The sequence below is a fragment of the Carassius gibelio genome, chromosome B21 (assembly GCF_023724105.1).
Source record: "Carassius gibelio isolate Cgi1373 ecotype wild population from Czech Republic chromosome B21, carGib1.2-hapl.c, whole genome shotgun sequence".
NCBI lineage: Eukaryota > Metazoa > Chordata > Actinopteri > Cypriniformes > Cyprinidae > Carassius > Carassius gibelio.
The window spans coordinates 12,409,705-12,426,763 of record NC_068416.1 but is presented as its reverse complement, the minus strand read 5'-3'; the positions used below and the strand labels follow the sequence as shown (position 1 = coordinate 12,426,763).

Below are 17,059 nucleotides of genomic sequence, written 5' to 3'. Positions count from 1 at the left end.
ACTAAAACAGCACTGAAAATGAATGCAATCTCTTTTGTTGAATGAATCATACCTTAACTGCAGCATTTTATCACTGTAAAGAATTTTCATGTCAAATTGTAGTAGTTGCACCTTTAGAGGGCATTATGCTAAACCGTAATGTTCACTAGCTTTTCCTGTTGATCAATACAAGATTTAAATAGATATAAATAATAGATTGTAAAAGTCATCAGGTTAACAGGTTTAGTCTGATGATCAACATTACAGCTAATGGAATAGACTACTAATTGTCTCAGAGGACTCATTGTAATTTTAATCTACTTGATGGAATGGGGAAAAACACACAGAATCCATACATAAAACACAGACATTTTATTAATTTAAAAAAAGTGAGAAAAAAAAGTACAAGGTTGCTGAAAATTTACAAACAACAGATATTTCCTTTTCTCATATGGTGTAATATACAGTTTCCCTCAAACCATTACATCCATAATAATAATTTAAAGAAGTTTCATATGCATGAATACAAAATAATTTACAATTTCACATGCAACCGTACTAATTCATCTTTTAATAGTAAGACAATCTCAGAATACTGAAACACCTAATCAAAGCAAAGAAAACAGGATTTTCTGGGTGTGCACAAACAGTCTTACATGATAACAGTGCCCTTCTACATTGGCCTTTTGACGTAGTTCTGAAAATCAAAATGATGTAGGTCAGATTTTTCATTGTATGGTCTGTTGTTTAACAAAGGTGATTCCCAACCAGAATTTAATTATTTATCCTCCAACCGGACTACCTAGTTCACTCTTAAGCTGATATTTGTGCTTGCAAGCTGTTACACCATGCTCCATTTTTTAAAACTGCGACACAAGGGCCTGGGAAACAAACATGATAGCCATTTTCAACATGACAAATTTTGTCTTTGTTGTCAGAAGGTGGCAGTGAATTATTAAAGCTTTTTAGCCTTTTTGTTGCGAAATACCAGTGAACGAAGAAGTACTTACTCAAGATATCATATAGAAATAACAATTGGACATAACATCTCTGAACATATTCATGGTGGAAATAGGTCCTAGTCCTAGTCCTAATCCCAGTATTTTCCTAAATAAATCTTCTAAATGTCATCAAATGTTTGATGATATTTCAAGGAAGCATGGCATATTCATTCTGCATCACAGTAGCTGCCTAATATGCAACTTTGCTAAAAACCTGGGTCTTGCCAGCCAAATATAGTTGTGGACACAATGAGATTCTTGTTTATGAATATCATGGATTGCTGTTATCATTGAGTTTCATATATTAGAACTGCAATTTTGATTATGTTTTTTTTTTTTTTTATCTCACCAAACAATGTTAAAGGCATCCAACATCAATGCATTTATTGATTACGACTGGACATTACTGTACTGATTCAGTCATCATTGACATTCATTGTAACTCTACACTATGGTGTGCTATCAACACGGCACCATCTATAGGGTCACAAGTTTAGAAATACATCAAAAATGTATATGCATATAAACCTGAAGTGCAAAGTAATAATTCCACAATAATCCACATTACTCTATGTGATATTCAACCTTACCAGAAATAGATTCTGGCAGGCGTACATTACTTCTCGGCAATGGCGGGCAGCATGCATGCGCGAATGCGGGCTTCCTTCCATGCGCTGCGGCACTCTGAGATCCAGTGGGACACTATGGTCTGTTTGTCCATGCAACGACTGTTCTTTCCCCTCCAGCCAGCAGGGGCGCCATCAACCTTGTTGGGAACGCCACTACGTGAGGCCAAACTGCCTTCATCCAGCTTCTTCCTGCTGAGCGGTGACCGCTGCAGGACCGTCCCCACAGGGACCGTCTCAGGCAGGCTAAGCTCTGGGCAGCTGCTTTTCCGCTGGGTGTCAGGCGCAGAGGAACAGCATGGGAAGGTGTCGCTGCGTGGCCGGCGCGGAGGAATACTGCTCCTTCTGGTGGAGAGCGCTAGAGCACCTCTGTGGCTGTAGAGGTACTCCAGCGGATCTGTAGGGCTTGGGATGTCACCTCTGCATCCGTTGTCCTCCTCTGGGGCGGCGTGAGCCTGCAGAGGCTCTGACGGAGCAGATCTGATGGAATCTTTCTCTTTATGGGCTTGTTGAACTGTCTGGTCGCTGCTTATGGAGGTATGGAGCTTTGAAGACTGCAGATGCTGATGCAGCCGGTGCAGTCGTAGGCAGGGCTTTGGGGAATCCAAAGGGCCGATGGAAAGGATGTCATAGTCGGGCTCATGTAGAGGGAAGGTGGGTCGGGCCAGATGGCAGATGGAGAGGAAGTAGTCCTGTGTGGTGGTGTGTTGGCTGTTGGTCTGGTTCAGGTCCTGCACCAGCTCCTCATAACCCTCCCTGATGGTGGGAAGGCCACGTTTAGCCAGTAATCTGGACCTGGGACGCATGACTGTAAAAGTGGAAATATTGGGTCATTAAATAAATACCTAAATGATTGGAAAGGAAAATCGTATATAAAATTTTTTGATAACATTTTACAAGAATGTCCCGTAAGTTAAGCAACACATTTTCAACAGTATTTATGAATACTTGTTTATGTGAGAATTCAACAGCATCAACAACTGGAAGATGGAGGACGAAGAAGTGCCTGGACTTTGGCATTGTGTGTTTGCACAGCTTTTTAAAATGGTGAGTGTCTGTGTTTTGAATGACAAGCATTCGGCCAAACAACATATATTTACACCACTGGTAGTTCCTGTTGTACTGAGTCAAATGAATTAAGGGCTAATTTAGTCCCCCCTAAAAGACTTTCCTATGTAACTAAAATCATTCCCAGTTCCAATCATGACAAAAAGCGGTAAGGACCTACTACCCTGCAAATAACAGGAACCCGTTGCAAATTCTGCCCTTAGATTACATGGATTCCTTTGACTAAGAGTTATTTATGTATTTGATATGCAAATAACTAGAACCACTCATTATATGTTAACTCAAATATACACGTTACAATGTTCTGGTTTATGATATTAATATTAGTATCAATCCTCTTACAGTTTCTGTTTCTCTTTAGGCGTTTAAGGCAATTTAAGTCAATTCATGAAACATAAATGAAACCCCTTTAATTCTCCTGATCTAGGAAATTTAAATCTCAGAACAATACAGTTTTCTCTAGGCACCCATAACAACATACAGTATATTTGCAGTTTGCAAAAAGCATACAAAATCATTCAGATACACTTTACCTAAAGTATAACAATGAGCTATACATTTGTAACAGTGTTTATCTTTGTAAACGTGTTTATAAAAGTACTGTTAACTGTTGTTTATAATACCTTGGGACCATTAACTATTATTTAAAAACACATTTTTTTTTAAATAATGTATTAGTAGGCCTAAATGTTGAAATTAACGTGAACTAAATTCTAACAAACATGTCCAGTTCACCAGCACACACACTTTCACTCACAGACCTCTAATGCATCTTTTGTTGGCTTTGACATTAATAACCCACATTATTGCTTAATTCATTATTAAACAGCATAGTTTTTGATGTCGTTATTACCTGCCTGATCATTCCTTATTGATGCTCTGTACAGTAAATGGCAAAAATCAATGTTTATAATGGGAGGGATTGGTTACAGGAATACGTGCAAGCCCAGTCTCCATAGCAACGCCTCTTCCCATCACATCCCAGCCTGTGCTCAGATTTCATAGCAATTGGAAAGCACACACACACACACACACACACACACTGAAACAGCTCCTCCCCACACCCCCACCACCCCATGCCCAAATAATCTCCCCTATTTATTGTGGCAGAGCAATGTACACAACCAAGCACCGATTCCCAGCCTTTCCTATTTTCAACTGTCTGACGCTGCCTAAACCTGTTTGGATTTTCCCCGTCCTCAAATGTTCATATGACAATCCATTATCACAAGACAAAAAAAGCTCACAATATACTTCAAGATCAAAAGCAATATAAATCAAGATATGTCTTACACAATCCATTACGATGGGCATCTGGCATTTGACATTTCTGACGACAATTGATGAAATTCAAAGAAACTCTGGACATAATCCTAATGAATCAGAACCTAAAATAGATTTCTAATCTATTCTGGAATTGTGTCATATATGAAGACCATCAAGGATGATGTAACCTTCGTTCTGGTTTCTATTGAGGCCAGTGGTGCGTGTCGTGTCCCACCTGAGCGGGGTCTCTCCGGCTTCCTGGAGCTGCTGTGGGTCTCTTCTTCCTCCACTCTTCTCGTCTCGTCTCCTCTTCCCTGCTGCTGCCTCGGCTCCCTGCCTCAGCTCAAAACCTCCAACTGCTGCTACACACACAAAAAATAATGATTTTCTCCCCCGTCTCTCTCCCTCCCTCTTTCTCTCTTGCCTGTTTGCTTGCTCGCCCTCTCTCGTGCGCCTCACTCTCTCTCCTCCCTTGGTCAGGGCTAAAAATAGCACCTTCATTCCCGTCCCCGTGGCTGTAAAGAATCATTTGCAAAATGGATTTCACTGATGTGGTGGGGAGAACGAAAGAGGAGAAGGGAAGAAGTTGGTAGGACAGTGCAAGGAAAAAGAGTTAGACAAGACAAGAACACCCCCCACATCTGTGATAATAAAGAGAGAGTAAAAAACAAAACAAAAAAGAAATAATAAAATAAAATAATAAAATACCCAGACCCGATTGATACTGAGTTTCATTCCTGATACCAAAGCAGCATTTTTAATAATGTATAAATTATTTTTCCAGCATTGCTGTTTTTTATGAGGAAGTAATCAAGTCAATTTATTACTGATTTTAGAGATATAACTCTATTTTTTGACCTTGGTTCACTTGGTGTTCTTATCTTGAGTGAAGAGAGTTGTTTGTACAGTTATATATAGCTCCATCTGCAGGTATATTGAGTTTTCAATTACCTTTTATCATGTCCACGTTGCAATCACACGTTGGAAAAGGGCAGTAAACTTGTGAGCATCAATGTAACAAACAACACCAACGTACTGGGTCGATTCCCCACATGTGGTGCCTCAAATGTTTACAAGTGCATATAGATTGTATGTCTGAATGAAAACTCAACAAAAATACGTAGAGAAATCTGTTGTATACTGTCTTTCTCAAGCCAGACTGATCTTGAATTAATCTACCTGTAAACCTACCAGATATACAGATTAAAATATGACAGAATTTGTTGTGCAATGTCCTTTACCTGTTATTGTAGGCCGTTGTTGTGTATATTCCAGAGTCGTTGAGTGAGCTGTTGCTGTTATCGGATGATGCCGTCAATATAGACTTCACAAGACTGTCCTGTTTAAACCACAAACATCATGTTCACTCTTAAAAAATGTTTGTCTGAGAAGGAAGGGTGTGAGAAAAAGAGAGAGGGAGTGAAAGGGAGGGACGTGTCGAGAGGGAGGAGGTTGTTTTGAAGGTGGAGCAGTTTGGAGATCAGAACATTTTACAGAGCAGCCCTATTAAATTTAGTATAATCCTTTTCCATTTATCTGACTTCTGGTCAGAGGTCATATGAAAAGCATTTCAGTCTGCTTGAATAAATTCACTGCACTCACAGCAGTGTTATTTTAGTATCTTTGTGATAGTGTCTATTAATCTTAACATATATTACTATAACATATATTTATTTTTAATTTTAGATTTTTATTTCTTATTTCTTTTGTTATTTAGGTACACTTTTATTTAGTAGAAGCTGAAAAAAAAATAAGCTAACTATTAAGCTAACTAGAGCTTTGACTCAAGGATGGACTGGGCTAGATGCACCGAATTATTCAGGACATAGATCTCTATGAAAACATACTGCGTAGTGTCCTTTTAAAGGAACATTGCTCCAATCAAAAATTCTCTCATTATTTGCTCACCCTCATAGTGCACAACACAACGAAGTCTCCACAACACAACAAGATCACCACAATTCAATGCATAGGACTACTTTAATTGCGCTGTGCTAATTTTGCTGTGTTTCGGCTTGTTTTTGTTGTGTTGTGCTCATTTCAATTTCATATTTTTTTTCTGTTGTGTCGAATCATTTTGTTGTGGCTTGTTTCCATTGTGTTTCAACTTGATTCTGTTGTGTTGTGCTGATTTTGTTGTGTTGGGTTGCAACATGTTTCCTTTATGTTGCAGCTTGTAATATTTGAGAAATATTAATATTTACAAATAATGTTTTCGTTTGTCTATGCAAAAACGTTATGTACACTTGTGTGTTGTGACTTGTGTGCAATTTGATGTGGCTTGTTTCCATTGTGCTGTGCTAATTTTGTTGTGTTGTGACTTGTTTCCATTGTGTTGTGGCTTATTTCTGTTGTGTTGTGCTAGTTTCATTGTGTTGTGACTTGTTTCCATTGTGTTGCACTTGTTTCGGTTGTGTTCTGCTAAATTCGTTGTTGTAGCTCCGTTGTGTTATGACTTGTGTGCAATTTGATGTGGCTTGATTCCATTATGTTGTGGTAATTTTGTTCTGTTGCAGCTTGTTTCCATTGTGTTGTGCTAATTTCGTTGTGTTGTGAGTTGTTTCCATTGTGTTGTGCTAATTTCGTTGTGTTGTGACTTGTTTCCAATGTGTTGTGGCTTGTTTCCGTTGTGTTGTGCTTGTTTCGCTGTGTTGTGACTTGTTTCCATTGTGTTGTGGCTTGTGTCCGTTGTGTTGTGACTTGTTTCCATTGTGTTGTGGCTTGTGTCCGTTGTGTTGTGACTTGTTTCCATTGTGTTGTGGCTTGTGTCCGTTGTGTTGTGACTTGTTTCCATTGTGTTGCGGCTTGTTTCCATTGTGTTGTGACTTGTTTCCATTGTGTTGTGGCTTGTGTCCTTTGTGTTGTGGCTTGTGTCCGTTGTGTTGTGACTTGTTTCCATTGTGTTGCGGCTTGTTTCCATTGTGTTGTGACTTGTTTCCATTGTGTTGTGGCTTGTGTCCTTTGTGTTGTGACTTGTTTCCATTGTGTTGCGGCTTGTTTCCATTGTGTTGTGACTTGTTTCCATTGTGTTGTGGCTTGTGTCCATTGTGTTGTGACTTGTTTCCATTGTGTTGTGACTTGTTTCCATTGTGTTGTGGCTTGTGTCCATTGTGTTGTGACTTGTTTCCATTGTGTTGTGACTTGTTTCCATTGTGTTGTGGCTTGTGTCCATTGTGTTGTGACTTGTTTCCATTGTGTTGTGGCTTGTGTCCGTTGTGTTGTGACTTGTTTCCATTGTGTTGTGGCTTGTGTCCGTTGTGTTGTGACTTGTTTCCATTGTGTTGTGGCTTGTGTCCATTGTGTTGTGACTTGTTTCCATTGTGTTGTGGCTTGTTTCCGTTGTGTTGTGCTAGTTTCGCTGTGTTGTGACTTGTTTCCATTGTGTTGTGGCTTGTGTCCATTGTGTTGTGGCTTGTGTCCATTGTGTTGTGACTTGTTTCCATTGTGTTGAGGCTTGTGTCCATTGTGTTGTGGCTTGTGTCCATTGTGTTGTGACTTGTTTCCATTGTGTTGTGGCTTGTTTCCGTTGTGTTGTGCTAGTTTCGCTGTGTTGTGACTTGTTTCCATTGTGTTGTGGCTTGTGTCCATTGTGTTGTGACTTGTTTCCATTGTGTTGTGAAATACTAATAATTAAATTTTTTAATAAAAAATTTTAACTAAAGCCATTACTTCAGGCCAACTGTTATATGTGGGTTGGTGAGAAATATTAATATTTACAAATAATGTTTTCGTTTGTCTATGCAAAAACGTTATGTACATCTGTGAGAGTGTTAAGTGAGTAAATGATGAAAATTTCCATTTTATGCAGATTATCCCTTTAACCACCTTAATATCATTAATAAAGACATAATGTTTAAATGGACTGCTTTTGCAATAAAAACTGAAAATCAAAACTTGAGTGAAACTCATGCCTCTGGAAATCAGTGCCTCAAATATTCAGACACCAACAGACCAAGCTGGGCGAAATACAGCTGAAAAGTAACATGAGTGTATGCAGTTCCTCCACTTCACTGTAACTGGCTGATCAATGCAATAATTCACACCTATTATAAAGTGAAAAATGCACCCATTCAGAAATCAAGGTGTTTTTAGCGAATACTCAGCTCAAGTTCAATTTAAAACTCCACCTTCATGCCTGCGACCATGTGTTTGTGTGTGTGAGTATAACCAAAAGCTGTTTTGGAGGATGGAGAAAGATGAGAGAAGGAGTCTAATAATGAGAATAATAGTCAGAAACCCAAGGGTACAGAGTCTTCTTGCTAAATAGGTCGAGTCAAATGAAAGAAGAACAAAATGAGTGACAAGAGGGAATACAGAAGAAGTATGGAGCTTTGTAATAAAGACTGTAATAGCACAGGCAGTAAGTGCAGAAAGACAGAAAACCATGGCAACACGTGTGCGAATCATGCTAGGAATGAACTGTGTTGGCCTCAATGAACTGCAGTCACACCGAGCTGATGTATTCTCATACTCATCTAGCCATCTTCTGCTGACAGCCACTCTCAGCAATAAAGAGATTCACACCTTCCGTTCATTTCCAGCACAGAACTGAATCACATGTGATGATGGCTCCCATCTGCTCCAAGAGGCAAAGATCAGATTTTAAAACTGATCCATGGCGTTTTCACTTTTAAAACATTCTCTGCTTAATATGCAGCTGTCACGCTATGGTGAATTAAGCGCACGAAGAAGATGATCAAGTCAAATAATCTTGAATTAATCGACAAGAGGGTAAATCCACGATAGGCAGGCAGGTGACACACATATAGGAAACATTCACAAAATACATCAATAATACCGGATGAGGGAGCATTATTTATACATTTATTATTTATAAATAATAAAGCAAATGAAGATTAGCCTAATGAATGAGACACACCTGGACCAAATGACACAATCAATGGGAGACACAAAGTAGGTCACGATAAACACATTGTGAAAGAAAATAATACAGTACATAACCTCTCCATAGGAGTGACAGTTCACCCCCCTCCTGGAAGGCTCGACCTCGCGCCGCAAAGAAAAAGTGAGGGATCGAGGGGGACTTAGGAAGAGGACAAAGAAGTGGATGTGGGATGGTAACAGGGGATGGCAAAAGGATGGCAGGAAGGCAGGCAGACAATACAGGGGGAGGTTCGGGCAGAGGATGGACTCCCGGGTGTCCACGGTGGGGCCGACACAGAGAGGAGCCATGGTGGAGGAAAGGCTGATGAATCCAGTGGGCCCACAACGAATGTTGTGCCAATCGGCGGAACCCGCACTGCGGGACTAATGCCCGGAAGAAGAAGAAGAAGATATCAACCAGACCCTGAAGCTTTTACTCTGAGAATCATGTCAGAAGTGTCAGAAGTGCCAATATACACAAAAAAGTGCAGGTAGATTAAAATATAGGAGTGCCCAATTCAATCACTGGCGCTATTAAAACATTACATCATGTTTAAACTGCCAGATGCAGCAACAATGGGCCAACAAGTAAAGTGAGTTTAGGGGTGATACTAACTGTTTATTTCAATAATAGGACACATAGGAAGTAGGAAACCTGTTTGAAAACAGTGTTCTACTTCTTTAGGTGTGGCTAGTGACTCAGAAATCTCTTTATTGCAGTTCCTTTGGTTTCTGAGCCAACTGATAAACAGATTCATAATGTTTACCACTAATAAAATGTATTTTAGTTTTACAAAAATTATATGATTATATGTATAAATGAATGTGTCATCTGATGTTAATGAAGAGTTTGATCATCATAACATAACAATACCATGTCAAACACAAGCCCTTTAATGGGATAGGAAGTCACTTTTATTTATTTTAATAATCATAATCTATAATAAACAAAATTCTCAAAACAGACTTTGCAATAATAACCCATGTGTGATTAATAATATGCACTGGTTACACTCAGCTTACCAATAATGTTTAGTTAAGTAGTTTAAATCCTGTATCTAGCGATGTGACAGTACTCCAGATCATAAAAGAAATAGTAAATAAATGTTAACCCACATACTAACATTTCATCAACAGTTTTTTCTTGTTCGATTTGTTTAGAATCAAATCTGAAAAAGCGGCTGTGTGCTTAGATGTTTCAATAAACACGACACAGCAGAGCATTTAGATGTACCGTGAACTGGAAGGTCTGGTTTATGAGTAACTGTGCACGTCTTCTGCAGCACGTGTAACCTGTTTATCACGTGCAGGATAGCGACCCACTGAGATCCTTTGAAAAGATGACCTTTATCACTCACCCACAGCACTGACAGCTTGTTTGGTACTAAAGATTTTTTGCTCTCAGACGACACGATACCTTCAATGTCTTTCTGTTCGTGACTGCTGCATCATCTGCCTGTCACTTTAATAAATAAAGCGTGCTTCATGTGATCTGGCATCAAAGGCTTTGATGGAGCTACATATGGCAAGCCGAAAATAGCGTAGCCTCCTTTGATACTTGCTAGTTATTTTTGAAAAACATTTTTTTTAAGCTGTTGAATCAATAATTAGCTGTGTCTCAAATACCTACTTAGCTGACTATCTAGAACATTTTAGGGCTTTGGTGTTTGTTCATCAGATTTGATACATTATAGCAGTCATTTTTTTTATTTACAGGTGTCACTTTCAATGACAATGTTAAGCTTCTCTGTAATTTTTCTAATTGATTATTTTATTTTATGTTTTTTTTTGTGTGGTGCTAACAGATCATAGATCTATAGATTTTAAATCTATAAAACTTACAGAATTAATTCTATACAGAATAAAATAAGGCTTTCTAAAAGCAGTCTTTCAAAAACAACAACAATAATGACTGATGACTAGTGAATCATTTATGTATAAATGCATGTACAAAAACTACATAACTCAGATTATCCGTTTAATAATTAGGGCAGTTTCATTTAGGATCTCATTTAGAACACTGAACTGTGGTGGTATATTCCCCTGAGTATCAGATATAATTAAAGTGTTAACATTGTAACCAGAACTCACATACTGTACATTCACATCTGACAGCTGACTGAAGAGCATTTCTTTTAATTACAGAACGTTTCACTTTAAAATGAATTTGATTAACTGTTGGGACTGTGTATTGTGAATAAAAATGAAAATTTAGCAAAATAGTAAGCTTGAAGTTGAGAATATTCTTCTTAGTTAACACCGCAAATTGACATTACTGTGACTCCAGCTTGGACAACATTTCACAAAAAAGGTTTAGGTTAATAATAGTATTTACAATTAAGTATCAGTATTTGCACATTTATAGTTTCTGAACATGTGCATAGTTAATGTGTGAACTTTTATCATAAATACTAATGCAATTTCCATTCCCTACCATTGGAGGAATGGTTTACTCCAATCAAGATGTAGAATAATTCGTTTCTTCATCTGAACAGATATGGAGAAATTTAGATTTCACATCACTTGCTCACCAATGAATCATCTGAAGCTGTGTTGATTACTTGTTGATTTACTGTGACGTTTTTATCATCTGTTTGGATTCTCCTTCTGATGGCACCCATTCACTGCAGAGGATCCATTGGTGAGCAAGTGTTGTAATGATACGTTTCTTCAAATCTTTTCTGCTGAAGAAACAAATCTCCACCTTGCATGGCCTGAAGGTGAAGTCAGTCCTATTAGTGAAGAAATGACTCAGAGATGTTAGGGCCGGTTCATAATGGAGTCACTTTCTTTTAGCAATAAAAGAAAATGTGGCTCAATTTGTTGACAATTTGTACGTTTTGTTAACATTTTGAGGTTGGCACAGTTGATTTAAGAGTCCAATTTGAGCATGCGAATATCCAGTGTCTAATTATTTGAGTTGCAAAAACCTTCTAAAGAGATGCAATGCGATTTGGTCACAGCATTTTAAAGCTAACATGATACACAAACAGTAAAATTACATAACAGCATGTTACTTCACATAAACACAGAAAGCAATTTACCCTAAAAAAAACACCATTAGTTTGCTAGTATTCAGGGTTCATTTTAAGTAACTCTTACACAATGTGGTTATATAAAACGCCACCATGCAGAAGTGTGCGTCGGTTGAAGGGAGACAGAATAAGGCCTCAGGGTTTTAAAGGATTTGTTTTTTTTTTCCACAACTGAATAATTCAGGAATTTTTAAGACAAAGTCAACTTCAGCAGAGCAGGACACGCAATGGAGTGACCATTAAAGTTTCAGTGCTGCTCTCTGCAGTAAGAAATACAGGCATGAAATATTGATTGGGCGACACGAATGGGTTTTGTTTGTTGTAAATGTTCTGTACATACTGTATGTGAGTTGGAAGCATGTCAGAACATTCCTGTTGATGGTATATATGCAGATTAGGAGGATCCATACACAATTATGTTAACAAGCTACAATTTATAATATGTCAACATTGTGCCCTTTCATAATTTGTGGTCATATGTCTTACTGGTGATGAGCCATACAGTTCTACTCAACTGCAAGCTGCTGTGATTTCATACTCAACTATTGTTTGAGAACTATTAAAAGGCCATTTTAATAGCTTTTCTCAATTCTTTCATTATATTTTCTTGTCTTGTGATATATTTCAATAATATCGGTCAAATGGGTTTTGAATAGGTATATTAGTAGTTAATAGTTCATTTTAAAATAGCATAACAACAGTCACAAATGCATCATGTAAACATCAAGCCAAACATTAGGACTAGAGACTCTACAAGTTTTATATACTTTGTCTGATATAAATAACTATCTTCCCTATCAAAATACAGGAAATCCATTTTTATATTTCCAACTTAGTGTTTGCCACGAGATCACAATTGTTAAATGCAGATAAGGTTTATTTTTGTCCTGTTTGTGTTTTCCACAAAGATAAGACAGTCATCTGATATGAAGGCCGTGAGGAAATTGACATATAAACATGTGTCACGGGGCAGCTTTGGTAAGGGACATTTTTAAGCTGCCCGCTATGTTACTGTGCACAATTACAAGGTCACTTTATTACACACATCATTAATCTCTATGTATTGCAGTGGTGGCTACATTATGATAATAAAATGAGACAATATTTCAGCTTTTAATTGCCTAGTCCTATTATTTAATTCAGTAGGTAATGCTGTTTTACTGTGGTAATCATAGAGTAAATATGAAACATAATTTTATATAAAAGCTTGTTTGTAATTTAGGACTAATATAATAAATCTAATGTCTATTAGGCTGTAGCCAGCAGCACTGAAAGTTTGATAGTTGTGTTGACTTTGCAGCACAAAATAGGCAAGTTATTTTTGTCAGGCCTTCATCGTTTCATTTGTCTAATGACAAGGTTGCTTTAAGGTGAAAACAACAACTTTGAGACCTTGACCAACCAATAGTAGGAAAATACCAGTTTAAGTTACAACAAAATAACACTAAACTGCCATCTGCTGTGTGCAACTATAATAATAATAATAATAATGTGTGTGTATGTATGTGACCAGCTTAATGGTAGTTTATGCATGCAGATTGAAACTAATCTCGAGAAAAGAAGAAGAAGAAGAAGAAGAAGAAATCCAATACAGAGAGAAGCACTGCCATCTTGTGGCCATCAGTTGGTTTCTGCTTAAAATCACTTTTCCAAACTTCTGCTCTTCTTAACACACAGCTGGAATGAGACCAACACTGTTAGTTCATTTGCAGCTTTATTAAGTGAAGAATGTGATGAATCAAAAATGCAGACGTCCACTTGTACCCCTTGAATCAAGAATGTGGACGGTCATGAATGAAGAATGCAGATGTCTATTGCATTTGTAATGTACACTGATTTCTCAATACAGTGTTTGGACAATGTAGAGGAGATATCATAGTATTGGCTCTTGGATACGTGTAGGATTGTCACTCATGCCGCATGCACAAAAAAAAAGCGCAAAGTGGTCTAATAAACACAAAGCGGCTTTGGGAGAAAGCACAGGTACTTCAATAAATACAAAAAATAAATTCTAGCTCATATTTACAACATTTACGAAAGGGATTCAGATCTGTGCATTTATTAAGAGAGAAGCCAGATAAGTGTTTGCAGGAAATAGCCATGTGGTTACAGAATTCACGTTTTGTTCCAAAATGTCAAGAGATGACCGGCAATCCCACAGCAGTCATCCTAATGGGCATCCATCTGTGTTGGTTCTTCCCCATGTAAACATTGCGACACATTTGCCTGCTGCGATGTGTCTTGCGGTTTACTCAGCATATTGCTGAAGTGCGAAGTAGTTTATATTCCATTATGCCGCAACTAGCTGATTTACATTTGTTCATTTAGAAGCAAATGAATATTTCTGAACACATTACCACCCCCGACGAGAATGATTTTTCAACATAAGGTTTGAGTATCCAAATTCGAGGTGCTATCAAATACCATTGTTTTACGAATTTCCACACATGAAATTCAATCTTTTTCAACAGGAATCAACACAATCTGGAATTTCGTGTAGAGACAAAATATTTCCTAATACAGATTCAACGCACTGATCAACAGAATGCTGCTTGGTTTAAAAGTGACTTCTGTATGAACTGTGCTTCACACATCGCTACACTATTGATGATATAGTAAACCTCTTTGTATGTGGAAATAAACCATGGTTTTATTGTAGTAAAAGTGTATTAACCATGTTGTTTTTTGACGTATTGATTACCATTTGTATAACCACAGTTTTACTACAAATACTATGGTTAAACTATGTTTAGTGTAGCATTTTATTATGGCATAACCATAATCATGTTTTTATTTATGTTAAAATCAGTTCATTTTCGAAGGGAGTCCTTGGGCAGTTAGCTTTATATATACTGTTCTGTAATGCAATTACAGGTAAGATGACTTAAAACTTTGGACAAGATACACCAAATGTTGAAACATCATTCTCCTGATGACAAAAAGCATTGAACCAGATTTTTAGCTAGTCTTGTTTAAGCTGGTTTTCGATTTTGGTCAAGATTGTGTTCAGCTGGTTAAGCTGGTCTGAACAAAACCCATCTAAAACGAACAAACCAGACCATCTTTGACCAGCAAACCAGCTTGAGCTGATTTAACTATGTTTTCAGCTGGGCCAGTAAACCTTTAAAAGTGAGATAATGACAAACAACACAACTTTTCGTGGTATGTGTGTGTGGTAAATCCCTGGGGCAATGTCATCTTCAAAAAACCCAACCAAACATGACTATGGTCAATTTTCTATCCGATCAGATGCCTTAAACAGACACTACATGAAAGACTGCGATCTGAGGTTATTTCCTGTCAAAATATTGCAAATGCCAAGAAAGAGTGTAGAGGCCATAAAACCACTTAAAATATACTCACAAAATACCACAGGGATAAAGAAAAGGAAATGTATCAGTCTCCTGGTTTTCGTTTCAGTCTTTGAAGCAGGAAGTCCCGTTGTCTTTTCTCCGCAAGAAGCTCTTGAATTCTTTTATTGTGCGTTTTCTCACGGAAGGGCACTCGATTTCTGGGAACAAAGTGGTTAAGTGCGGCCTCGTTCGGATTGACAATCCTGTAGGACACGTCGATGGAGTTATTCTCCTTCTTGTCTTCCGACTGATGGAGAGTGATTATGGCAGGAGGGCTTGTTGTTGCAGTAACGTTAGGTTGTAGCGTTGTCTCGATGTTTTTATTCTGAGGTGTGGTTTTATATTGTGGTGATGTTGGCCAAGGCTCTGCAGATGATGAGATGGACTCTGACGATTGGGATTCTGAGACGTGTTCGGTTGAGACGTCGCTCCAGGGTTCATCCTCGTAGAAGGGGGTGCTGGTTTCCTCTTCATACTCGAGTGTGCTGGGGTGCTTCGTGTGCACAGTGACAGAACCAGTGGTGAAAGGGACTGTGGTTGCTGGTTTTAGGGTTGTCGGATTCACAGTGGTTGTGTAGCCCCAAGAGCTGGGCTCTGTGCTGATGTTTCTCCATCTGCTGACCGACGGTGTGATTGTTGTGGCGGGCTTCTGTGAGGTCCTGTACAGCTGTGTCATGCGAACGGGAGCCATTGCAGTGGGAGTTATGTTAGGAGTGACAGTGGTGTACATCCTGGGTCTAGTCAGGTTGAATTCAGAGGAGTGGTTGCCCGCTTTGCAGGACTTGCAGCACATCTGCCTGTAGCCCGGGTAGGAGCAGTACTTACTGAGAACTTCCCTCTGACAGAACACCGACTTGTCTCCTTTACAGCGGGACCCTGAAAAATAAACCAACAGGGTGATCAGTGTAGAGTTACTGATGTCAGTACAGTAACGGGAAATAATACAAATAAAAAGATTAGAAAATAATAATAATGATAATAGTAATATGTGAAAATGAAAAAGCATGCATGACCCTGGCAGACGGTTATGGACTTCAATACAAAAATAGTAGATTAAAATAAATATATAAATGAGTATTTGAAATATAAACATGAAAAATGCATGCAGCAGCGTGACCCTGGCAAACAGTGATGTCAATATGATAATGAAAAAAAAAAAAAAAAAAAAAAAAAAAATATATATATATATATATATATATATATATATATATATATATATATATAAAAATTGATGAAATGTTCAAATAAACCATTATATATAAATTAAGAAAAATTCATAAAATGTATAATATAATATAGTATAATATAATATAATATAATATAATATAATATTAGAAAACAACAATGAAATCTAAAAAAAAAAAGAAAGTAAAACAATGAAGTAAAACACCAGGAAATTAGGAAAATGCGATATGGAAATAATGTTAGTCTAAGCAAAATGGCGACATGAAATGATAGAGCACAAATTCAGAGGATTTAAGTATTTAGAATATTACTTGACCCTTTATTCCCATAAACACAGCTGACAAGAAACCACATTAGTTACACAGAGACTTCCTGTCAAATATAGAGCAAGTACAAGACAACACATACAACTTTTCTGAGTACAGTGTAAACTGTTTTGAAATGTCACACCATTCACAGTTTAGTAAACACTTTGGTTAAACATCTCAACACCATCAAATCCATTGAAAAACAGACAACTTTGAGGAATATAATTATAAAAATGGAAATGGCACATCCTGGGTTTCATTTAAACAACCACATACTGTAACCGTAGGTAATGTAGGGAAATGCTACGCTCTGGAATGAAAGAGCTGTGACAAATAAGACCTACAGGGGCCAGC

The 17,059-nt window shown here is 37.8% G+C and overlaps 2 protein-coding genes across 2 annotated transcripts in view; both read right to left on the bottom strand.

Moving 5' to 3' along the window:
• Positions 1 to 336: 336 nt before the first annotated feature.
• LOC127985579 (uncharacterized) lies at positions 337 to 13,774 on the bottom strand. Its single transcript, XM_052587623.1, has 3 exons — positions 13,756 to 13,774; positions 5,182 to 5,235; positions 337 to 2,414 (listed from the first exon to the last, which is right to left on the bottom strand). Exons 1-3 carry the CDS (start codon positions 13,772 to 13,774, stop codon positions 1,597 to 1,599), a joined length of 891 nt encoding a protein of 296 aa, XP_052443583.1. The 3' UTR covers positions 337 to 1,596.
• adamts2a (ADAM metallopeptidase with thrombospondin type 1 motif, 2a) overlaps positions 13,561 to 17,059 on the bottom strand; it is an 89,913-nt gene continuing 86,414 nt past the window's right edge. The window contains exon 22 of the mRNA XM_052588644.1: positions 13,561 to 16,088. Within this exon, the coding sequence (XP_052444604.1) occupies positions 15,256 to 16,088 (833 nt within the window). The 3' untranslated portion in view covers positions 13,561 to 15,255. The remainder of the gene's footprint in view (positions 16,089 to 17,059) is intronic.

What these genes read in the sequence shown, in the direction of transcription:
- LOC127985579 (XM_052587623.1), bottom strand. An exon ending in ACAACGGCCTACAATAACAG is followed by an intron (nt 2,415 to 5,181) that starts GTAAAGGACATT and finishes CCACTTTTACAG; the next exon opens with TCATGCGTCCCAGGTCCAGA.